This window comes from Schistocerca nitens, chromosome 7, assembly GCF_023898315.1.
Source record: "Schistocerca nitens isolate TAMUIC-IGC-003100 chromosome 7, iqSchNite1.1, whole genome shotgun sequence".
Lineage (NCBI taxonomy): Eukaryota > Metazoa > Arthropoda > Insecta > Orthoptera > Acrididae > Schistocerca > Schistocerca nitens.
Genome location: NC_064620.1, coordinates 68,411,030 through 68,436,417, shown reverse-complemented (window position 1 = coordinate 68,436,417; position 25,388 = coordinate 68,411,030). Strand labels below are relative to the sequence as shown.

The following is a 25,388-nucleotide window of genomic DNA, read 5'->3' as shown; positions in this document are numbered from 1 at the left end:
TCCTGCCTCGGGCATGGGTGTGTGTGTGTGTGTGTGTGTGTGCTGTACTTAGCGTAAGTTAGTTTATGTTAGATTAAGTAGTGTGTAAGCTTAGGGATCGATGACCTCAGCAGTTTGGTCCCACAGTGGAAATGAAGTCCCATGCTTTTTGACAGAGAGTTGGGGAACGATGCGGGAGACTCGCACCGCCCTACGAGGCAAGGTCCTAATAGTCGTGGTTTGCCGTTCCCTTTCTCCGGCCGTAATGGGGATGAATGATGATGATGAAGACAATACAACAACACCGAGCCGTCTCGGGGCAGGTGAAAATCCCTGACCCCGCTGGGAATAGAACCCGGGACCCCGTGCTCGGGAAGCGAGAACGCTACCGCGAGACCACGAGCGTACTTACCACAAATTTCCAAAAAATAGTTTTCCTTAGATTTCCTAAAAACAATGAGACGAAACAAAACGTGCAGATTCTCTTTCAGCTGAAAATTCCCGTGTCCGCTTAGTACATTTTACTGATTCGTATATGAAAGGAATTTGAAAAATGAACTGGTTTTTCTTCAGAAAAAAATGTTTACTATTACTTCGAGACGCAAGTTGAAAACCGATGCTGTTCCAACTCTGAATCTATCATTCTCTGGTGCTGATTAGGGTTTAGTAATGAGCTTAACAATGAGAGAAATATACGCGCATAAAAAACGAAGCTACCGTAAAGATGTAGAAGACGTTGTACATGTGAATATATTACCAACTAATGAAGAAATTACTACTAGACGAAACATTAACCGTGAAAACAAACACTGCTGTAAATGCGACAATGCGTGCTTACGTCGACAATTAAAAATTATGGAAACAGAAATAAACGATTTTAGGCAAAAGAAAGCACATTTACAGGATCGTCTCTCTCTGGATGTAGCGTTGAGTTACTACATGTCCAAACCTGATTCAGGGCTCTTTTTCTGACTGTCAACAAGTGGTTATGAAAGGCCGATGAACCAAGTAGTCACCTGAAGGTACTGCAAAGGCTGCGACTTTACCTTACCTACCTTATAAAGCGTTATCTTTTGTCGCAGACATATTGAAATATCCTCTTCCTACTGAAATCACTTTTAGAAAGAAGACTCAGACAATTAGCGTTCCACCAGGTTTTATTGATTTAAGTCTTAGTGTTTTGGAAACTCGAACTTATTAACAAAATTTGAAAAAGACGTAGTTCGGAAGCTTTACACTAGCATTCTACCGATATAGAAAAAAATAGCATGACTAATATAAACAGTAACAATAATAATTCTACACTAAAACGGGGAAAATCTCAATTACATTCGTATCTGCGTGTGAGTGATATATGTGTGCGTCGTGTGCCTATTTGTTTCAGTGTGGTGCGGCGTGGCGTGAGGTTTCACTGTGACGTCACAGCTCCTAGCCCGCCTGCGCGAGACCCCTACCGTGTATCCGTGAGTACACCGGCAGTGAATTCAACCTTACACATTGGTCTCTCGAAAAAGATGAAATTATTTAAACTGCTTAACTAAGCAGTTCAGTTCCACCTTTCACAGAGGGTCATCATCACTTGTTCTCTGATGGTGTCCCCAATAATCTGATAGGTGCAGTCCGCCACGCAACTTCTTCGAAATCATTATCGGTTACGTGATTTGTTATGTTTAGGAGAAACATCATCGCGCACGCTGACCCTCGCTGTTAAAGCGTCTGATTCGACGCTGCAGACGTTGCCTGAAGTGGTACTTATGAACGGACTGGGCAGAATTTATCTGCCGTTTGTTATCTGCTGCCGGCTTCCCACCAGAACAACTTTCTTGCTAAGCGTGTCAGTGGTGGCTGAGCAGAATGCCTGTCGTTACGAAGCGGAAGATTTACCACGCGCTCGCCGTGTGCTACAGGCAGTAAGTAACGGCTCGCTGTAGCCTATGCTGGGTATCAAATGTTGCGAGCATTGTGCGGTCGCTGCTTGCTTTCAAACTTTGCAGACTAACACGAAATTACATTCAAATCGTGAGAGCTGTAACGTTAGACTTCAGTTGCCTGTTCGAAACTGAGAAGCCTTATTGAACTGTGTATTGCAGTCGTTTAGTGGTACGTGTGTTTTGCTCTTCCATGTCAAACTGTCAGCGTATCAATATGGAAAGTGAAGATGTTTAGTTGTCGGACAATTAATCGAAAAGTTCGCTTTCCGATTGTCTGATGCAGTTCTTATTGACACGTTACGTGACATAGGTGTGATGAAACGTCGTGCATGTGGCAACGTTCTGCACGTGAGGATTGACAGTGTGTAGGATGAAAGCACTATCGGTTGAAACAAGTAGAGCTGATTAGAGCATTACATTGTGTGCGGCACAAACACGCCGCTTCAGGAGCCAGCGTGTCAGGTTTACGGCAATTCTGCGACTAGCTGTGGTAAATAACGAGGTACATCAGCCTGATGGTGAAACTACCAGGAAATTCTAGTTACCCTGTGAGTGACAAAGAGAGAAGAATTACCGCCTCAAAATTATTAAAAGCAGGACAGTATTTCACAAAATCAAGACTTATTTTAAAACCAGACAATTTATTTTAGAATCAATAAATTATTTACCTTGTACGCGGTGAGGTAATAAGCATGCTCTAATCTCAATGAGAGCAGAAAATTATGCATTGAAAATCTAAAAAAATGGCTCTGAGCACTATGGGACTCAACTGCTTAGGTCATTAGTCCCCTAGAACTTAGAACTAGTTAAACCTAACTAACCTAAGGACATCACACACATCCATGCCCGAGGCAGGATTCGAACCTGCGACCGTAGCGGTCTCGCGGTTCCAGACTGCAGCGCCAGAACCGCGCCATTGAAAATCTGATGCAGAATTATGCAGTGGTTTTAATTGTTACAAATACAATTTGTCTGAGACTTGCACTGCGATTTTCTGCTGTTACTACTGTTTACCTCAGTAGGTGACGTACTTCTGTTTAGTAGGGTGCAATCGAATATAGCAACAGTACTCAATGACTCAACACTGATAAACACGATAACACCGAAAAGACCAACTTCAAAAGATAAACTAACAGCCTACTGTTTCAGAAAGTGAAAATATCTAGACAAGCTACTATATTTAAAATCGAGATATCATATACGTCGACTACGAGAGCATCGTTTCTCTAAACTATTACACTACTGGCAGCGAACCTCGTGAGAAATATATAGCCAAGTGTGTGCAGTTTATAATTCAATCCAAAGACGCTACACTGTAATTCATGAGATGATGAAATGCAGCATCGTTAACAAAAATGCCGGACGATTTCTAAAAATAACAAAAGTACCGGTCGGACAAAAAACAGCAAAACCGGAGATGTCCGGAAAAGCAGGACGGTTGGCAACCCTAAACGAGAGTGACGCACGCGGTACATTTCTGATAATTTCACCATCAGGCATAATCGCCCTTTAGACTTTGCTTCGGCTGTCAAACAACGTAACAAAGAATTAAACACTTGATATTTCTTTGTTATGCAACACCGGTTTCTCTGAAACCAGGTAAGCATTCCACAATGCTGATTCTGCCGGCGCCAGCGCCACTGGCGTTCCTTTTTCATTTTTAAGCAGAATACTACTCTTCCGAAAATGATCGTATTGCGATATAGATTTGAAACCTAGGCCGATCTCTTACTCAGCACATGAATAATAATATTTCTTCTACAATCGTATTGCAAAATACCTGTTTGTTAAGCTTTAAAAATCTGTTTTCGTGTCCATGACAATGTATACAGATTGTTTTTATAAAACCCTTCACACACCTGCAGCGTATAGAAGTCACTGAGTACATGATTATATGTTTAGGAAGCTATGTACGGAGACGGGCCATCTGCTGCTGCAACAAACGTGTAAAACAATATTTGCCACTGTCTGCTGTGTTAAAGAGTAAAAGTAATTCGTTGTGTCTTACTACATTTATAACAATTAGACGTGCAATCCTTTTTTCATTTTGTGAGTTACTCTTGTTTCATTCCTTGCCAAAAGGGAACTTTGTCACTTACACTATTTTTTAAAGAATCAAATACATTTTATGTTATGCACCTGTTTAGTTTACACGACTGTTAAGCCTCTGGATAGCGCCGAGTCAGCAAAATTTATCAGTATTACAATATGGCTGAACGAGCGTTTATAGCATGGAGTTTATTGAAAAAATTCGTTGTGATTCAGTACGAAAAAAAAGAATCTTCGTTTCATTGTACACAGCGTGACTCCGTGACAATGTTAAACGAATGATGGAGAGAGAGGTAGATGTGTCAGTTTGAGAAAAGGGATCCTGGTCCGGAAACGACAGAGTCAAATGTTATAAGCGAAAATCGTTCTTTAACACCTCTGACTGTGCAATACATGTACTGGTATTATTGTTGCTAAGACTGGAGGGTGGGCAACTTTTAGAGGTGGTAGTATGAACCAAAGGAAAAAAAGAAGTCCAGGACACATGGGCACTTAAATGTGTAACTTCAGACTATGGGCACTTGTACAGTACATGTGTTTCACAGAAGCGAATACGAACAAATGCTCACAGCTCTTAAGTATGCATTTTAGAGCCCATGTTTTCTAGACAATATTTTCTTGTATTGGTGCATAGTGTTACCTATGAAAGTTGCCTACCCTACATTATTAGCAATAACTGTACTGACACATGTCTTCCACTGTATTTTCGCTTATTAGCTTTACGACTCGGTCTTTTCCGGACCAGGGTCCTTTATTTCAAATTGATACATTCACCATTCTCCATTATCCTTCATAGTTTGTAATGCCATCACGGGATCATCCTGTATATTAAATAATTACATCTGTCCTGTAACATTACGTGAGCTGTAAGAGTTATCTAACAAAAGTGGTGAAATCAGTCTGATTTTACAATCACGTGTATCATTTAATGACATTTTCTGTATTGTTTTTATAGCATGAGAAGTCAATAGGCATTCTTTTTCAAATTTGAGATTTTCTTCTGAAGGAAAAGTCGATTTATAGGCAGTATCATGTAAATATTGATTCTTGACGGCAGGCATATTCGGAAGTAGCTACATCACACCTTTCCATACGGAAAGATACTTTCGTCAGCGCATTTAACCGAAATAATTACTAAGCTTATTTTCATTATTTCAGAGACATGGTTGCTCCAAGAGATGAATTTTGAATGAATTTCCTTTAACGGCCAATAACCAGCAAGCTGAATAACAGTCCATCTCTATTCAGTTGTCTTTGTCAGATTCAGTGCTTCAGAACTAATGTAAGTACTATTCAGGTTGTCCAGTTAAGAGTGCTGCTGACGGTTTTCGCTGGTTAGAAACGCTCAGTGGAATATATAACAGTGGCGAGCAATTTTATGGTTCGATTTTATCGAAGGTTACAGTAGGTTATTGCTTTAAAGTAAGATGCGCATGATGTTAATATCGATCTACCCTAGTCCAACACAAATATCACCACCTTCTCCGGTCACAGAAAATTTGGTCGCTTTTTCAATAAAGTATGGCCCTGTGTGTGTAATTGGTTAACAGAGGAATCATAATTTTCCTTACATTGCTGAAGAGAGCTTGTTACTTGCATAGCCGGTAGCAGTAGACAGGGGAAAATATTATGCAGATACACGTGATGAAGAAGTTTATTCAATAAACTTATATATATAAGACAAAACAGTCCGAAAGGTAGTTTGAACATTACAGTGCTTCTTTCTCAATACCCACAAGTCCGTATTAAGCTGCACCCGTAATTTTTGCAAAATCGGCTTTCACACCTGAAGAGAGACTTTTCCAATGCTGCGATCGCAGTTCCCGTTGGTAAGTAAAGCATTGTTCTTACATATATTAAAACTCTGACTGCTACTCTACACAACGTAGATTCGTGATCATCGACGAGTGTGTATACCGATTACTGTCTCCAAATATCAACAATGGTGACGGTGTGAATAACAGTGTAACACACGAATGAAAGAAAAAGCTTTAATGCGAAACTACTGGGAGCTTACAGGCCTTTGACTATTTCGTCTGGTGCCATGAAAGCTCCACTCCTATTACAATAGCAAGTTAAGAATATACTGTACGTTGCTTTCACTCAGTGGCCACGTGTAGACACCAAATCAAAGACGAGTAGCTGATGTATCTCTGTGACAGTACAAGCTTTCTCCAGAGAACTTCAGATAAATCTTTCACGCAATAAATCCTGATATGGCCTATCTGTTGTCAGCGATAAAGCCGACTCTGCTTTTTCAGCTGTAGCTGTGATTTCCGTTCAGCGTTGGAAGGCTCGCCACCGTCAGATTGAGATTGCTTTGAAACTGAGCAGCCACGAGGCTGTTTGCACTGGTGGCGCCTAGTTCCAAATAGATTCAGGCGGATAAATCTGTTAGTTTGTGGACAGCATCTAAGAGCGCTTAGCACTAGAATTTGTCTCTGATTTGTATACTCTTTTTTGTTAATTTGTCCTTCTGCGTTTTTCTTATGAACAACACTATAAGGTCACGGTGGAACTGGAATATAGCTTTCCTCTCTTTCTGGGCACCACTGAACACTGATTAGTAGTGAAGGTGATTCGTAAATGAGCATTATATTACAAGAGCGTCACATTGTTTAACAGGAACAGAAAGAAAAGAAGGAAGATGGGGCACGCGCTCAGATTCCGGAAGGACAACAAGGGAAAGGAAGATCGACCGTGCCCCTATCAAAAGAACCGTACCGGTATTTGTGCCTTAAGCAATTGAAGGAAATCATAGAAAACTTAAACCAGGATGGCCATATGGGGAGTTGAACCCCTGCTCTCCAGTCCAGGAGTCCAGGGTCTTACTACTGCGCCATCTCTGTAGATTTGCTTGGACCACTTTAAGTTATTTATTTAAACGAAACTCTTCGGAAAAACTAACATAGAAGGAATGGGGTGTTCGCAGAAAGAAATGTACAATAGTGAAAAATAGTACGTTGAAAGTTGTTTGTCGCACTGTCAACTTTCAAAGTTACCCTTTCTAATGCATATTATGAATCGCAAGCACATTGCAAAGATGTTCTGCACCAAATGATCGTTTACTGAAGGTATCGCAATATTTGACTAGTTGAGTGAACGCGTGGCAGCGGAGAGGTGTGTACAGGGTGACCCGGAAGTCTGTTAACATTTGAAAATGCACTAATTCACGGAATAATATGGGTAGAGAGGCAAAAATTGGTACACACGCCTGAAATGACATGGAGTTTTACCGGAATCAAAAAGTGCAAAAACTGATCAACAGATGGCGCTGGACAGCAACATGTCAGTGACACCGCATGAGAATCGTGTATAAAACGGACCACCGAAAATCCTAGAGCCCCATTCTTCATTGTGTGTGATCCAAGTGGGTTTTAAGTGTGTTGTTCTGGAGTGTTTTTAATACCGTGGCCGACTTTTAACCTGTGCATCTGCCTTCAGTGTCTTCTTTGTGTTTTAAGAATCGCCAACTGTGATTTTTAACTTTATGACGACTTTTTTAATTGTCTCCCCATGAACGTCTCCATGCCAGTGTATTTTTACTTTCATTATCTCACCTTACTCTGTTTTATGTTCCCCTTTTTTATCGACTTATATATGTATCATTTTATTCTTGTTTTCATTGTCGTGTCACTTGGCTGAAGAGCGGCGGATTGTGCCGCTGACAGCCCTCCCTTGCCCATATGGGGCAGGGGAATGAAATCACAATAAAGGAAAAAAAATCCTAGAACCCTCGTGGAAACCCTGTTGCGACGAGGAAGTCACGGTGTGGTGTGGATTTACCTCATCAATCGCGGTCGGACCGTTTTTCTTCGAGGAAAGGTTTCCAAACTGTTAAAGTGACAGGTGCGAGGTACGCCTGGTTGACAAACACCTGCTGGAAGGTGCCACTTTCATGCAGGATGGCGCTCCACCTCGTATCGCTACATGTGTGAAAGATCACTTGCGCACATCGTTCGGTGAGAACCGCGTGCTGAGCCGCTCTTCCGTCATGCTTGGCCTCCCAGGTCACCAGATCTCAATCCGCGTGGTTATTGGTTGTGCGGTTACCAGTAGTCGGAAGTCTACCGCGATTGTCCGACCTCATTAGGGATGGTAAAAGACAACATCCGACGGCAATTTCTGACCATACCTACTGATATACTGTACAGCACTGTTCACAACATTGTCTCTTGACGACAGGTATTGTTGATGAATGATGGCCAAAATGTTGAGCATTTGTTACAAAGAATGTAGCCTTTGCTAAAAATCAATTATGATGCTAATTAAATGCTGCAGATGTAGGAAGTATGCAGCAGACCTCAGCAGTTACGGTGGCTAGGACAGTTGCAAAGTCTAAGAGAAAGAAGAAGGTTCTGCTGTTAGGTAGTTCTCATGGTAGAGGTGTAGGCCAGCAGTTGCAGGAAGTTTTGGGGGAGTGAGTACCAGGTCACCAGCATTGTGAAGCCTAATGCAGGATTGGCTCAGGTGACTTTTAACATAGGGGGGTTATGTAGGGATTTTACTAAAGAGGATCAGGTAGTGATTGTGGGTGGGGCTGGTAATAGTATTGATAGGGATGGGGAGTATGACATAGATGGTGACCTGGAAAAGATAGCCACTCAGACTGGCAACACGAATGTGCATTTCGTGGAACTGTTTCAGCGTCACTATCGGCCTCATCTTAATACAGCCGTCAGGTGTAATAACATGAGACTTGGGGGTGCGCTGATGACAGAAGGCATGAGTCACATTTCAGTGGTGTCGGTGGAGTCTATCAGCAGGACGGGTTTCACAAGACATGGCCTGCACCTCAACAGGTATGGGAAGGGGAGGTTGGCAAAACTTATAGGTGACAGCATAGGTGGGGGTGGTGGGATCACTCGTGGGAAAATTCCGGTAGTTGTGGGTGTTAGAGCTGTACCTTTTTTAGATTGAAGTCAGCTGATAGGTATTCCTGCTTAAGGGAAGTCTCTCTAACAAAGAAACCACTTTCTACAAAGCTTGGGTATCCGATTAATGAGGGAATTAGTATATTTCATCAAAATATACAAGGTATTAGAGATAAAGTTAGTGAACTGCTTATAGATGTTGACTCTGAAATTATTGGTATATCTGAACACTTCTTAAATAAGGAGATAATTCAGAGGCTTCCTTTACCTGGATACAGGTTGGCTGGCAGCTTTTCTAGGAGCTCTTTGGGGTGTGGGGGAGTAGCCATGTATGTGAAAAACGGTATCCCATTTGAGTCAATTGATGTTTCAAAGTACTGCACTGAAAAGGTGTTTGAATGTTGTGCAGGTGTGGTTAAATTTAGTGGAGCTAAACTTCTTACTGTTGTTATTTATAGATCCCCAGACTCCGATTTCACAACATTTTTGCTAAAGCTAGAGGAGGTTCTTGGTTCACTTTATAGCAAATACAAAAAGTTAGTTATATGTGGTGACTTCAATATTAATTGTATAAGTGATTGTGCAAGGAAAAGAATGCTGGTAGACCTCCTTAATTCATATAATCTTATGCAAACCGTATTCTTTCCAACGAGAGTGCAAGGGAACAGTAGAACAACCATAGACAATATTTTTTTTTCATTCGTCATTATTAGAAGGGCATTCTGTTAGCAAAAAGGTGAATGGCCTTTCAGATCATGATGCACAAATTTTAAGTCTAAAAGATTTTTGTGCTGCAACACATGTTAAATATAGTTACCAACTTTTTAGGAAAGCTGATCCAGTTGCTGTACATACTTTTGTAAACCTTATCGAGGAACAAGAGAGGCAAGATGTTTATAGTGCTGATACAGTAGACGATAAATATAATACTTTCCTCAAGACTTTTCTCGTGCTCTTTGAAAGTTGCTTTCCGTTAGAACGTTCAAAACAGGGTACTAGCACAAACAGGCAGCCTGGGTGGCTGACTGGAGGGATAAGAATATCTTGTAGAACAAAGTGGCAATTATATCAAAACGTTAGAAACAGTCAAAATCTAAATACAGCAGCCCATTACAGACAGTATTGTAAGGTGCTTAAAAATGTTATTAAGAAGGCAAAAAGTATGTGGTATGCAGATAGAATAGATAAGTCTCAGGATAAAATTAAAACCATATGGTCAGTCGTAAAGGAAGTGGCTGGTCTGCTGAGACAGGTCGAGAATATAGAATCAGTGCGTAGTGGGGATGTCCGTGTTACTGATAAGTTGCATATATGTACAGTACTTAACAATCACTTTCTGAATATAGCAGGTGAACTAAATAGAAACCTAGTCCCAACAGGGAATCATATAGCGCTCTTAGAAAAAAGTGTTCCGAGACTGTTACCTGAAATGCTCCTCCATGATACTGACAAGAGGGAGATTGAGTTAATAATTAAATCACTAAAGACCAAGAACTCTCATGGATATGACGGGGTATCTAGCAGAATACTGAAGTATTGTTCCACGTATGTTAGCTCAGTACTTAGCCATATCTGTAACTTTTCCTTTAGGAGTGGTCAGTTTCCTGCCCAATTAAAGTACTCGGTAGTGAAGCCACTTTATAAAAAGGGAGACAGGGATAATGTTGACAATTATAGACCTATTTCTATGCCATCGGTGTTTGCTAAAGTTATCGAGAGGGTTGTATATACAAGGTTACTGCAGCATTTAAATTCACATAATTTGCTGTCAAATGTACAGTTGGTTTTAGAAATGTCTTAACAACTGTAAATGCTATATTCTCTTTTCTCTGTGAGGTTTTGGACGGATTAAATAAAAGGTTGCGAACGTTAGGTGTTTTCTTTGATTTAACGAAGGCTTTTGACTGTGTTGACCACAAAATATTACTGCAGAAGTTGGAACATTATGGAGTAAGGAGAGTAGCTTACAATTGGTTCGCCTCCTACTTTAAGAACAGAAAGCAGAAGGTAATTCTCCGCAATATTGAGAGTGGTAATGATGTTCAGTCCCAATGGGGCACTGTTAAATGGGGCGTTCCCCAAGGGTCGGTGCTGGGGCCACTGCTGTTTCTTGTTTATGTGAATGATATGCCTTCCAGTATTACAGGTGATCCAAAAATATTTCTGTTTGCTGATGACACCACCTTGGTAGTGAAGGATCTTGTGTGTAATATTGAAACATTATCAAATAATGTAGTTCATGATATAAGTTCGTGGCTTGTGGAAAATAATTTGATGCTAAATCACAGTAAGACTCAGATTTTACAGTTTCTGACTCACAATTCAACAAGAACTGACATTTTAATCAGACAGAATGGGCATATTATAAGCGAGACGGAACAGTTCAAGTTCCTAGGCGTACGGATAGATAGTAAGCTGTTGTGGAAAGCCCATGTTCAGGATCTTGTTCAGAAACTAAATGCCGCTTTATTTACCATTAGAACAGTATCTGAAATAAGTGACATTTCAACACGAAAAGTAGTATACTTCGCATATTTTCATACGCTTATGTCATATGGTATTATTTTTTGGGGTAATTCTTCTGATTCAAAACGGGTATTTTTGGCTCAAAAACGGGCTGTTCGAGTTATGTATGGTGTAAGTTCGAAAACCTCTTGTCGACCCCTATTCAGTAGTCTGGGAATTTTGATATTGCCCTCACAGTATGTATTTTCTTTAATGTCGTTTGTTGTTAGCAATATTAGCTTATTCCCAAGAGTTAGCAGCTTTCACTCAGTTAATACTAGGCAGAAATCAAATCTGCATGTGGAATGCACTTCCTTGACTCTTGTGCAGAAAGGAGTGCAGTATTCTGCTGCATCCATTTTCAATAAGCTTCCACAAGAACTCAAAAATCTTAGCAGTAGCCCAAACACTTTTAAGTCTAAACTGAAGAGTTTCCTCATGGCTCACTACTTCTATTCTGTCGGGGAGCTCCTGGAAGAGCTAAAAAATTAAGCAAATTCCAGTGTTACATTCTTGATGTTCTTTATTTAAACTAACGACTTGTCGCCTGAATATGTTTCTTATATTTCATTTTATCTGTTTCTACAATCGTGTTATAATTTCATGTATTGACTCGTTCCATGACCATGGAGACTTCTCCTAAATGTGGTCCCGCGGAACAATAAATAAATAAATAAAATAAATAAAATAAATAAATAAATAAATAAGTTGCTTTTGTGTCTTACGAAGCGCCATCAGTTGGTCATTTTGTGCACATTGTTTGGTTTCAGTAAAATACTGTCCATTTCAAGCATGTGTGTCACTTTTTACCTCTCTACCCACATTATGCCGTGAAGCCTTTCCACCGACTTGAGAGAAAAACCTAAGAGATTTTGGTCGTATGTAAAATCAGTAAGTGGGTCAAAATCAGCTATTCATTCTCTCAGCGACCACACCGGCACCGAAACGGAAGATAACAGAGAGAAGGCCGAAATACTGAATCCGGTCTTCCGAAGTTGTTTCACAGCGGAAGATCGTAACACTGTGCCCCCCTTCCAATCCTCGTACAAACATCTAAATGGCAGATATTGAGATAAACGATAGCGGAATTGAAAAGCAGCTACAATCGCTTAACAGTGGAAAGGCTTCAGGACCAGATGAGATACCTATAAGATTCTATAAAGATTATGCGAAAGCTTTTGCTCCCCTACTAGCAGTAATTATCGTAGATCGCTTGAGAAATGGAAGGTATCTAACGACTGGAAAAAAGCGCAGGTCATTTCTGTTTTTAAGAAAGGCCGTAAGACAGATCCACACAATTATAGACCTATATCGTTGACGTCTGTCTGTTGTAGAATTATGGAACATGTTTTATGCTCAAGAATTATGACTGTTTTGGAAAACAAACATCTCCTCTATAAAAATCATCGTGGATTCCACAACAGAGATCCTGGGAAACTCAGCTCGCTCTGTCCCTCCATGAGATCCACAGCGCAGTGGACAACGGCTCGCCGGCCGCGGTGGCCGAGCGGTTCTGGCGCTGCAGTCCGGAACAGCGGGACTGCTACGGTCGCAGGTTCGAATCCTGCCTCGGGCATGGGTGTGTGTGACGTCCTTAGGTTAGTTAGGTTTAAGTAGTTCTAAGTTCTAGGGGACTTATGACCTAAGATGTTGAGTCCCATAGTGCTCAGAGCCATGTGAACCATTTGACAACGGCTCTCATGTTGATGCCGTGTTCCTTGATTTCAGTAAGGCATCTGACACTGTCCCGTATTGCCGTTTAATGAAAAAAATACGAGCTTACGGAGTATCGGAGCAGGCCTGTGATTGGATTCAAAACTTTCTTGCAGACAGAACTCAACACGTCGCTCGTAACGGAACTAAATCAACAGAGGTAGAGGTAATATCCGGACTACCACAGGGAAGTATGGTAGGACCGTTGCTGTTTACAATATATATATATATATATATATATATATATATATATATATATATATATATATATATATATATATGATATAGTAAAAAGCGTCGGATGCTCTTTAAGGCTATTCGCAGATGATACAGTTGTCTATACCAAAGTAGCAACGCCAGAAGTTAGTAAGAAATTCCAGAACGACCTGCAGAGAATTGATGAATGGTGCAAGCTCTGACAGTTGACCCTGAACGTAAGTAAATATAACACATTGCGCATACATAAGAAAAGATATCCACTACTGTACAGCTACAATATTAATGACAAACAGCTGGAGACAGCGTTTGCCGTAAAATATCTAGGCTTAACTATCCAGAGCAACCTTAAGTGGAATGACCACAGAAAACAGATAGTGGGAAAAGCAGACACCATACTCAGATTCATCGGAAGAATCATAAGGAAATGTAACTCATCAGACTCAGATTCATCGGAAGAATATTAAGGAAATGTAACTCATCCACGAAAGAAGTGGCTTATAAGGCGCTTGTTCGCCCGATTCTTGAGTATTCTTCGTCTATCTGGGATCCCTATCAGGTAGGACTGATAGAGGAGATAGAGAAGATCCAACGAAGTGCGGCGCGTTTCGTCACGGGAACTTTTAGCTGGCAAGAGAGCGTAACGGAGATCCTAAACAAACTAAAAAAAAAAAAAATCGTTCAAATGGCTCTGAGCACTATGGGACGTAACATCTGAGGTCATCAGTCCCCTAGAACTTAGAACTACTTAAACCTCACTAACGTAAGGACATCACACACATCCATGTCCGAGGCAGGATTCGAACCTGCGACCGTAGCGGTAGCGCGGTTCCAGACTGAAGCGTCTAGAACCGCTCGGCCACACCGGCCGGCAAACAAACTCCACTGGCAGACGTTACAGGGGAGGCGTTGTGCATCACGGATAGATTTAATACTGAAATTTTGGGACAGGTCTTTTCAGGAGGAGTCGGACAATATATTACTTCCCCCCACACACATCTCGCGTATTGACCACGAGGAGAAAATTCGAGAAATTAGAGCCAACACAGAGGCTTACCGACAATCATTCTTCCCACGCACTATTCACGAGTGGAACAGGGTTGGAGGGATCAGATAGTGGTGCCGAAAGTACCCTCCGCCACACACCATTAGGTGGCTTGCGGAATATGATGTAGATGTACTGAACTGTCAAATGTTAACGGACTTTCGGGTCATTCTCTGCTTTTGGGGGATAGACCTGAGAGCCAATTTTAAGCCAGCATGACTGCGCGGCCTCAGCGCTGTTCGCCGCTTGAACGACACGAAGCATTCCAGTCTGATGATGTCTGAGTTTCCGGATGGCCTTCGTGAGCAGCCCTGGCTGATGCTTCCACGTTTTTGCTGTGGACAACTTGTGTAGTAACTTCGTTTGAGAATGGTTTGTCATGGGCATTCTCATGCAGTCTAATAGAAAAGCGTTAAAGCGCCTGCTTCCGAGATGGGGAGAGCCGCTGGTCCCGGTTCCAATCCACCTGCCGGACTAATGACGAGGGGCCGTGTGCAGGCCGGCCTGGACGTGGTTTTGAGGCGGATTTCCACATCCTGCCAGGTGTATACCGCGCTGGCACCCATGTCCCGCCTCAGTTACATGTTACGTAAATACTTAGAAAACTTTTTCACACTTGCACACATAATTTACTCTAAACGCAGGCAGGTGGGGTGCATTGTTTGCTCCCTGGGGCGGGGGGGGGGGGGGGGGGGAGAGAATAGGAGACTGAGGTCTTAGATGTTAAGCCTCCTTAAAATCGTAATCAGCCGCAGAGGTATAGAGAGACTGCGGCTGCAGTTTGATGTAATATTTGCCTGTTGCATTTTCATGACTTTATTGTTCTTTTACTTGTGAACAAACTTAACATTAATGATGCTCACGATACGGAACTAGGTTTCCATTAATCGATCCGAATAATAGGCGTGTTGAATACATTAGACTCTTGCTGCCTTGTATGCCAGATGGAGTGTACGTATGGACAGTTGTACTCGTTCCTGTAATAACTGTACATTGAGCCGGCCGCGGTGGCCGTGCGGTTCTAGGCACTCCAGTCCGGAGCCGAGCTGCTGCTACGATCGCAGGTTCGAATCCTGCCTCGGGCATGGGTGTGTGTGATGTTCTTAGGTTAGTTAGTTTTAAGTAGTTCTAAGTTCTAGGGGACTGATGACCACAGCAGTTGCCCATATTGCTCAGAGCTATTTGAACCTATACATTGAATTGAAGCTTCTGTGATGTGTTTACATCCTTGCGTCACTCATGTTTAAAGAGACCACTATTTACGTGGCACTGTATGCATTTTGCACTGTGTGTATTGCGGGCTTTCTAAATAAAGGAAATGTAATGATGGTGTGGTGGCCCTTAACTACGTACCATCCGACTCAGAGTTGCAATAGCAAAAGTTTTGGCTGGTATCGTTGTCTAGGGGCTGGGTTACGTAGTTGCTGCATTACAAGCGATATACTTATGAGTCAACAGTATACAATATGAACAGACACATGAATCGGATGGTCGAAGTTCCTATATAAAAAAAGGTTCAAATGGCTCTGAGCACTATGGGACTCAACTGCTGTGGTCATCAGTCCCCTAGAACTTAGAACTACTTAAACCTAACTAACCTAAGGACATCACACACATCCATGCCCGAGGCAGGATTCGAACCTGCGACCGTAGAAGTCGCACGGTTCCGGACTGCGCGCCTAGAACCGCGAGAGAACTTCCTATCACTCGGCAATTGTGAATTTTGAACGTAACATAAACGTTTACGAATGAAAGATTGCAATTAAATAAAATCTGCAGGTACTATCTTAACGACTTTAAATGATGAGTGCGATAGTAGGAGTACTTTTGAGAATGCGGTATATTTCTGCGAAACACTTATTGGTGTCGATGGTCCAGCAATTAAATAAAATATAAGCTGAATAACAAGGAAACAATAGATTACAACTGCACGTAATTAGTAATAAACAACAACATAGCTCGCGAGATATTCACTTCTAAACACACACTACGTCTTCACTGTAGAAGCCACGGAAATTTCACAAGTGCGCAAGTCGGCACTCCGAAGTATTTCTACCTGCCGCGACCACGCGCAAACCGTTCCACTCTCCAAGTCGTTCCCGCGACTGAGCGTCCGTCGCGCCGTCGCGTCCAGCACTTCCCGTGTCGTGTGCCGTCCTGCCCCAGACTCCCCTGTCCTCTCTTGAAACGATGCTCTTCTCCCACTTGCACCCAGTCTCCCCATACACAAGCGTTGTGATTGGCTAGAGCGCTCCCTCCATGTCTCCAAGCCAACGCATACACACAAACGTATTGAAACACATACGAAATGCTGGATTTACATTTAAACAACTTGAAATTAAATAAATATTCCTAAGGCTGGACCATAAACACTCTCCAATACACAGTATTAAATACATAAACAAACTAAATAGACATATATCAAAGGAGTAACAAGCAAATGTAGGCCTAATGTCTCTGTGCTTTCTAAAACACAGTAAATATTTAACCAATTTCTTCGTGAATACTATATATCGGATATAAACAAAGACATCGATGAATAAATATATTTATAAGCATGCTGCTACCGTTTTTTCGTGTAACTGTGGAGTACTTATGGCATGACGCGATCGATAGAATCGGCCACTTTGACCTCCAATAACTCATGGACTATTCAAGATACATGCCTGTAATTCATACCAATTTACCAATTTAGGTTTACACTAATAGCTTTCTAAAGACACGTAGATCGAAGAAATCGGATGAACCGTTTAGATTTTGGAAATTCGTTGCTGGGTGTTACTTGTATAATTTACCGTCGGATACTAAACTTTAAACTAATAAAGATATTGAAAATCTGACTGCACCACCAGAATCGTCGTGCAAATAATGGTAATGTACATGTTCATTTCTGAGGTATCATGATTCATCTGGCTACTATTAATCTCTATACGAACTGTGAAATGTGTGCCATTAAGGTTCCACAAAGTCCGCCATCTTTGGCACTCCCGGCGTGTCTCCTTCATCAACATAGCGGCAACATGGAATTCCCAGCCACGCGCTCCGGCTGGACCCCTCTAGCTTCGGCCAGCGTCTGGCACCACGTGGTCGGCCTGCCGAGCGGCCCGCACCCGCGAAGCGGCCTGTGCGGCCACTGCTTCCTCCGAACTTAGAATATTTTCAGGGCGCGACGACTCGCCCGTTACCTCACAGTATGATGTCTTATCCATCCTCTGCCTTCAGCAGGTGTGTTAATTAATGCAAGACACAACTGCCATCAGTATTGCGGAACTTATCAGCGGTAAAATTTGGGCATACTTCGAATGCTTCTCAAGTTAGAAGATAAGTGACGACTTGGAGATCCTGAGATTACTTGTTGCTGACCGTATTATGTTCGATGCGTCTGCCTTGGATCTTTATATTTCAAGCGTTGTACAGAAAGGTGTTAACTTATCAGACGGTACCATGCATACTCACTGCACATGATTCACCTACAGATTGTGAACTGCTAGAGGTAAACTGTGATCATAAAATTAACCCAAATATTCATTTATCCTCATAACTCTTTCCATTGCACAAAGTGCGCACTAACTACTCTTGAATATGCGTTTAAAACATGGTCAGATAGCGTTATATATCAATCTTGGGTCCAAACGTCATGAAAAAAAGGGATACTTACGAAAACCATTTATCTGAAGACGTACTTTCATATATTCAGAACAGTAAACACAAGAGTTTGGATTACTACGTGAACCCTCCAACAATGTGATGTAGAAATAACAAATTTGCACGGGGCACTGAAAGAGGACGTTATGCAATAGTTCAAACCACACTGCCGTGGCACTTGCAGAGGATGAAAACTCGGAACTGATTACTGCCGAAGGCACGATTCACAAGTTGACTCAGTTTCAATGACGTAAAATTGTGTCTCTGCAAGAGGCTTGATGGTACGTTCGAAGAATTACCCAAAATTTTGAAGTGAAGTATCAGGTGGTACCCGTATTGGTGCCAGTGGTCCAATGAAGGTGAAATGTATTTCCGAAAATAGCATACATAATCATGCCTATACCTCTGCAGCAAACGAGCGGCCATTACCGACCACGCGGCGACCGTAGTACACATTAGAACCAATGTTCCACCCAGAGTATCAGCTAGGACCATTACAAACCGTTTGCTAAAATCTAGCCATGACATCTACTTCTTGCCGCACACGTCATGTAGACCGCTTTTGATCATGTAAATGGCCCAAATCTGTGTATAGTGATGGGAGGAGATTTGCCTTTGCGTCGGTGTTGATGGTTTACAAAAATGGTTCAAATGGATCTAAGCACTAGGGGACTTAACATCTGAAGTCATCAGTACCCTAGACTTAGAACTACTTAAACCTGACTAACCTAAGGACATCACACACATCCATGCCCGAGGCAGGATTCGAACCTGCGACCGTAGCAGCAGCGCGGTTCCGGACTGAAGCGCCTAGAACCGCTTGGTCACAGCTGCCGGCGATGGTTTACAAATACTGCGTCCACTTGAAGAACGAAGTTCATCAGTCATCAGGATTGGGGAGGGGAGGCCATGGGGAGGAGGTGGATCATAGGGGGTCATGATCGCTATCTGACAAAAAACTTTATCTGAAGAATTTATATGTTCACTTTTATGAATTTCCAAATATGACAACAGACTTTCGCAGGATAGAACCCCATGAAGACTACGAGTCTCGAAGATGGCAAGGGCTTCTAGAACGTCCAAGCTTTGCTTAACAAAGAATACTTTTCAATTGCATGCGTGACGGCATGTCAACCTGGGTGGGCTTGAGACCTGACCACCGGGAGAGAACGCACCAGATAGTTGTAGGCACCCTCTCTGTCAGCGGACCGGACAGCCTATGGATGGATGCCTTCAGAGAGGGTGCCTACAACTATCTGGTGCGTTCTCTCCCGGTGGTCAGGTCTCAAGCCCACTCAGGGTCCACTTGAAGAACGAAGCGGAGCGGATCAGTCCCGACCCACTCACCTATGCGTACTACGCAGCGCACCACAACGGACGAGCTGCACAACGGGTTTATCAACAAAAGTATCCTAATCGCCGTATCCCGCATCATACGACCTTTGCTGCTGTGTATCTACGTCTGCGTGAGACCGGGTCATTTAGCAGATTACCTAGACAGGGGCGCCGTCGCACGGTAAGAACGCTGCAATTTGAGGAAGCTGTCTAGCAGCATGTGGAGCGGGATCCCTCAACAGCACTCGTGCAATTGCACGTAACATGGGGACGAATCAGACGAATGTAAGAACAGTCCTTCGAGAGTAATTGTTACGTCCATTTCACTAACAGCGTGTCCACAACCTGGAACCAGTTGACAACCTTGAACCAGTTGATTATCCACCTAGAGCACAGTTTTCGCAGTGGTACCTGGAACAGTGTGAAATGCATCCTACATTTCCATCCTCTGTGTTGTTTACCGATGAAGCAATGTTCGGGCGTGATGGAGTCTTCAACATGCACAATTCGCATGTTTCGAGTGAGGATAACCCATATGCCACAGTTACTAGCGCTCATCAAGTGCGGTTCTTCGTTAATGTATGGGTCGATGTTGTTGGGGACTGTTTAATTGGGCCGTATCTGCTACCTAGGCCATTAAATGGCAGGCACTATTACAATTTTCTCGCCAGAGCATTGCCAGAATTGCGGGAAGACGTGCCGCTCCCTACAAGACAACGCATGTGGTTCCAACATGACGGGGCGTCGGCACATTTCAGTCGTCGTGTGCGTCGATTCCTGGACCGACGGTTCCCAGAAACGTGGATTGGCAGAGGTGGTCCTGTAGCATGGCCTGCTCGATCCCCAGATATGTCGTCTCTGGACTTTTTTGTGTGGGAAGATATGTGCAACCTTGTTAACGCAACTCTTGTTGCATCGGAAGAGGATCTGGTTGCCCGGACAGTAGCAGCAGCAGGAACAATTCAGGGTACACCTGGGGTTTTCGCCCGTGTCAGACAGAACACGATCCGACGGTGTAACCTTTGTTTATGGGTCAATGGAGGCATTTTTGAAAATCAACTGTAACTGAAATTAGGTTGTGTTAATGTGTTGTCTCTTGGTCATAAAAAAATGGAAAAGTGTTTGTTGGTTTAATTAATTTGCCGCCAGAGAAATCTTCCTCTACCGATTTAAATACTCCTCATAGTAAAAAATGACATTAGGGAAAAATATTTGTTTTGATGTCCCCTACAACCTCCCAGAGTTTGTCGGTTTAACTACTTTTCACCCTGTATACCCGAAGGCTATGAATTCTTCCCACCCTCCAAGAACGAATCCAAGGACGAATCAGTCACCCCCAACATCGTGGGACCACACCCATTTTAAGGGGTAAACCGACGACCATCCTACCACTGATTCTCAGGTGCCTGACGCATCTGTGACAAGATTCCCCCTCCAGATCCATCCCATATGACTACATTCGCTGCTGCAGCTGTCTCCTCCTGCTCATCTCTAATCTGTCTTCTGTGACAAGTACCAACGCCCACCAAACTGAAAGACTGTCTGCAGCCTCCTCGCACCCACCTGTTGAAGTGCTACAGCCCTCCATTGTGTCACCTTCTCCACAAGTAACCACGCTCACCACTGTCTGCTGCAGGTCAAGCAGCCCACCCGGGATATTCCCCCCAGTGACAAAGACAGATGCTTCTTTCCGGGATGACATGAGAGATCCTCCAGGCCATCTCTCTGTTCATACAGCGCACTGACTGACTCCATTGCTGAGGTGGGGGCATGGCGTGGTTCCTACACAAGAAACTCTTTCATAATGACAAGGCTTTCCAACCATTAGAACATATAGAGGTTATGGCAGTCACTATTCCTACCCACCTTGGTGCTATTACTTTTGCTGCAACGTATTTTAGCCCTAATCTACCACTTCTTGACGCAGACCTCTGTACCTTGACGTCATTTAACAAACTCATTGTTAGGGCAGATCTCAATGCCAAGCATTCAGCTTAGCATTCTCGCATTGCCATTCCCATGAGCAGACTCCTTCTCGACCTGGAAGATCCTCTGGCACTGTCGGTCTATGGCCCACATGCTCCCACCCATATACCAGTCTGTTCTGACAGCCAGCCGGACATTCTGGATGTGGCCATTTTCAAGAACTTTGCAGTGCAGTTTTCGTTGGAAACAGTACACGAACTGGCCTCTGACCACGACCCCATGCTCCTGCACCTTACTGACGTCGCTTTGTCTTTTGATTTCCGTTCTACCGTGACCATCATTGATTGGGACAAATTTTCAGGATCTTCAACAACAACACTCGACAATACCTTGACCTGACAATACCTACCAATCTGGTTAATGCCAATCCAGAAGGTGATGAAGGCCTCTACATCAATTGTCCTAAGGGCTTTAACTCCACTGGATAACTTGCCTCCCCTACTGCATGAATTCAAATGCAGAAGAAACGCTACTGCAGGTGGTGGAAGCAGTTTCTTGACCCTCGGGATAAGCATTGCATGAAGCATCTTCAATGTGAATTCTGCCACCGCCTCGCCCATTGGAAAACAGAACAACGGGAGGACAAGATGTCCGCCTTTCTCCTCCAGCAGAAAGCAGAACGGGCTGTTGTTCAAGCCCTATGGCGCTTCACGGTGAAGACCAACCATCCCATCCATGCAGTGGACATTTTAACTTATGATGCCCTCCGCTTGGTAAAAACTCTGGCCGATGCATTTGAGGTCCAGATCCAATTGCTTATCCAGGACCTTATGCCTGAAGAACTCTAGAATGAACACGATATTCTGGTGGCTGTTGCCACTTTCAGATAAAGACCACCTCTGACTGCCCCTCACCTTACATCCTGAGTAGAAATCCAATGGATCCTCTGGGGGAAGCGTGAGCATTCGTTTCCAGGTTTGGATGACATCTTTAACGAACACCTCCGCCAGCTTCCATCGAGCCACTGGTCTTATTTACCAGCACCCTGAACCGCTGTCTCACAACCAGCATTTTCTCCCCACAGTGGAAGCAGGCCAAACTAATTCCCGTTCCCAAGCCCTCGAAGGATCTTATGGTCCCTACTAACAACAGGCCTTCTAAATACCGTGACAAAGGTTCTACAATCTTTATTCCTCCATCGCATTTCCCAGCCTTTGGCGGTGGCTGGGACGGTCCATCCAGAACAGTTCGGATTCGCTTCCCACCTGTTGGCCGAACTCCAATCTCTTAGGATCACAGAACATGTCAACAAGGCCTTAGGTTCGAATCCTGCCTTGGGCATGGATGTGTGTGATGTCCTTAGGTTAGTTAGGTTTAAGTAGTTCTAAATTCTAGGGGACTGATGACCTCAAAGTTAAGTCCCATAGCGCTCAGAGCCAACAAGGGCCTTAACTCCACCGTGTCGACGCCAGCGGTTTTCAAAAAAATGTCTCTGAGCACTATGCGATTTAACTTCTGAGGTCATCAGTCGCCTGGAACTTAGAACTAATTAAACCTAACTAACCTAAGGACATCACACACATCCATGCCCGAGGCAGGATTCGAACCTGCGACCGTAGCGGTCGCTCGGTTCCAGACTGTAGCGCCTAGAACCGCACGGCCAATCCGGCCGGTCCAGCGGTTTTCCTGGACGTGCAAAACGCGTACGACAAGACTTGGCAGGACAATCTTGTGTACAAAAAGCTCACACAGACGACCATTCCCGGCGCCTATGTCAAGATCGTGGATAATTTCATCCACGATAGAAGCCTCTTGGTTATTCAGCTAGGAAAATGCTCAAGCCCCTTAAGACCCTGTGTTGTCTCATATCCTCTTTAACATTTATGTTAATGATATGCCAGTCATCCCACACTGCTACCTGGCGCAATACGCCGATGGTAAGGCGCTCTGTACGACCGGCCGCAACGCGGACCAGCTCACTGCTCGTCTCCGGCGACAGATGCACGCGATAGTGACCTGGTGTCGTTCAAATAAGATTGCCCTCAAGATTGCCACCAAAACTACGGCAGTCTACTCACCAAACGGCACCCAATCCTCCGCCACAACATCACTATTGAAGGCATCTGGGTTCCATGGTCCCCTGATACCAAATATTTAGGTGTCTGGACGGATAAAAAACTGCTCTTCTATCGACGTGCAGAATACGTCACCCAAGAAGGACAGGAGCTGATAAAAGCGTTGTACCTAATGTTCAACAGCAGGGAATTGAACCTAGAAACCAAGCTCCGTCTGTACCGGATGGTTGTCCACCCTTCCCTCACCTATGGCAGCACTGCGTGGCCACAGGTGCAGATCTTCCAGCGCTTGTAGAATAAGGTGCTTCAGTGGAGCCGGCATGTGCCTCTCCTCACGAGGGTAGTTAGCCTCCACGAGGAAACAAACAAAGTAACTATGAAGACGTCAATTCGAGAGAAGGCAAGGCATCTCAATGACAAAGTAGATGCCCTGCACGCCACGGTGACTGACTTACAAAACATTGGCACCGTAACTCTTTAGCACTGACACCGCCACCCTGTTCCTCTCACCATTGTTGAGGAATCATATTCAGAACATGGCTAACGATAGCCCTGTTACGGTCACTAATGAAGTGTCAGACTTTATACGACCACTCAATATGTGTCGACCATGATAGGACTATGTAGTTGTGATACCTATTGATTGCTGTTTTGAACTTCCACCGTCAGAGGGTGCTATGGGACTTCAAGTGCCACCACCACACCTTCAACATGCACTCCAATGACATAATTGTAGGGTAGAACAAATTTATCTTTACAGCAAGACAGTAAGACCGAGATCCATCGGCGATGCTGCAGCTCAACCTATCACAAATAAAGGACCCACGTGGCGGCAGACACTTGCACCGAGCTGTTAATCTGTCCGCGTCAGTCAAACACCGGCTTACGAACTCCGTCAGATGACGTCAGAGCTAGGCACCGGCCAAACGTGTTCGGTAAAAGCCGGAAGCGCACGCGCGAGAGACTGCACACCGTCCTGGATCTCTTAGATTTCACGGAAATAACTGTTTGTGTAAACAGTAATGTTGACAAAACCGCGTGGCAAGTAGCGAGATTATATTGCACTTTTGTGGCGGGCAGTTAACTTGGATGATTATAAGTCAGGGCGATAGACTATTTTACTTGGAACTGCTGATAGTGTCGTTTATGATAGGGACATTATTATTATTTGCCGGCCGCTGGTGGCCGAGCGGTTCTAGGCGCTTCAGTCTGGAACCGCGCGACTGCTACGGTCGCAGGTTCGAATCCTGCCTCGGTCATGGATGTGTGTGATGTCCTTAGGTTAGTTAGGTTTAAGTAGTTCTAAGTTCTAGGGGACTTATGACCTCAGCAGTTGGGTCCCATAGTGCTCAGAGCCATTTGAACCATTTTTTTAAGTTCTAGGGGATTGATGACCTGAGATGTTAAGTCCCATAGTGCTCAGAGCCATTTGTAGCCATTTATTATTATTTAATAAATTTTTCATAATGCGGGGCCACAGTCATAATATATTTCCTTAAAGTCAGTGCCGCCATTAGACTGTTGTTTATTTACAGTGTTACATTTACACTTACACAATCATGATTTCGGCTCCGAAGTGCCATTGTCAAGTGTTTTAAATGTTATGAATTGCCTACTACTGTCGTAGTCAATGTCTGTCTAAAAGAGTATTTTAATACGACAGTATGCTATCTTAGGCAATTTGTAACACTTTGTAAATGTAACACTGTAAATAAACAACAGTCTAATGGCGGTACTCACTTTAAAGAGATTATTATTATTATCAAGAATACTATCATGTTTATGCATTTCTACTTTTTGAATATATTAATTAGTTAGAACTCAAAAATTTTATTTATAAACATGGTTTCCGATCCCGTTCAGTAAATAGCTAGTAGGAACATTTTCTTTCGGTGAGTACAAGAAGAACGTGGACTTTCAGATTGGAAATTATGGTCAGTATGTTCTCCGTCGATTTCTAGCTGACTGCAAAAATAATTTTCAGGCTCTTGTAAAAAATGCGGCGAAGCATGAAATTATTATTTCAGCCGTCGCCTCACAATGCCTGTGTACTTTATTCTACTTAAACTGTTTATTATTATTATTATTATTATTA

General features: G+C 43.3%; 1 protein-coding gene across 3 annotated transcripts in view; it reads left to right on the top strand.

The window, feature by feature from the left end:
• Positions 1-1,771: 1,771 nt before the first annotated feature.
• LOC126195003 (medium-chain acyl-CoA ligase ACSF2, mitochondrial-like) overlaps positions 1,772-25,388 on the top strand; it is a 282,623-nt gene continuing 259,006 nt past the window's right edge. For all 3 annotated transcript variants that reach the window (XR_007538543.1, XM_049933426.1, XM_049933425.1), the window contains exon 1: positions 1,772-1,889. Coding sequence is in view for 2 of the 3 variants with exons in the window: in XM_049933426.1 (XP_049789383.1) it covers positions 1,834-1,889 (56 nt within the window). In the remaining variant the exon portion in view is untranslated. The remainder of the gene's footprint in view (positions 1,890-25,388) is intronic.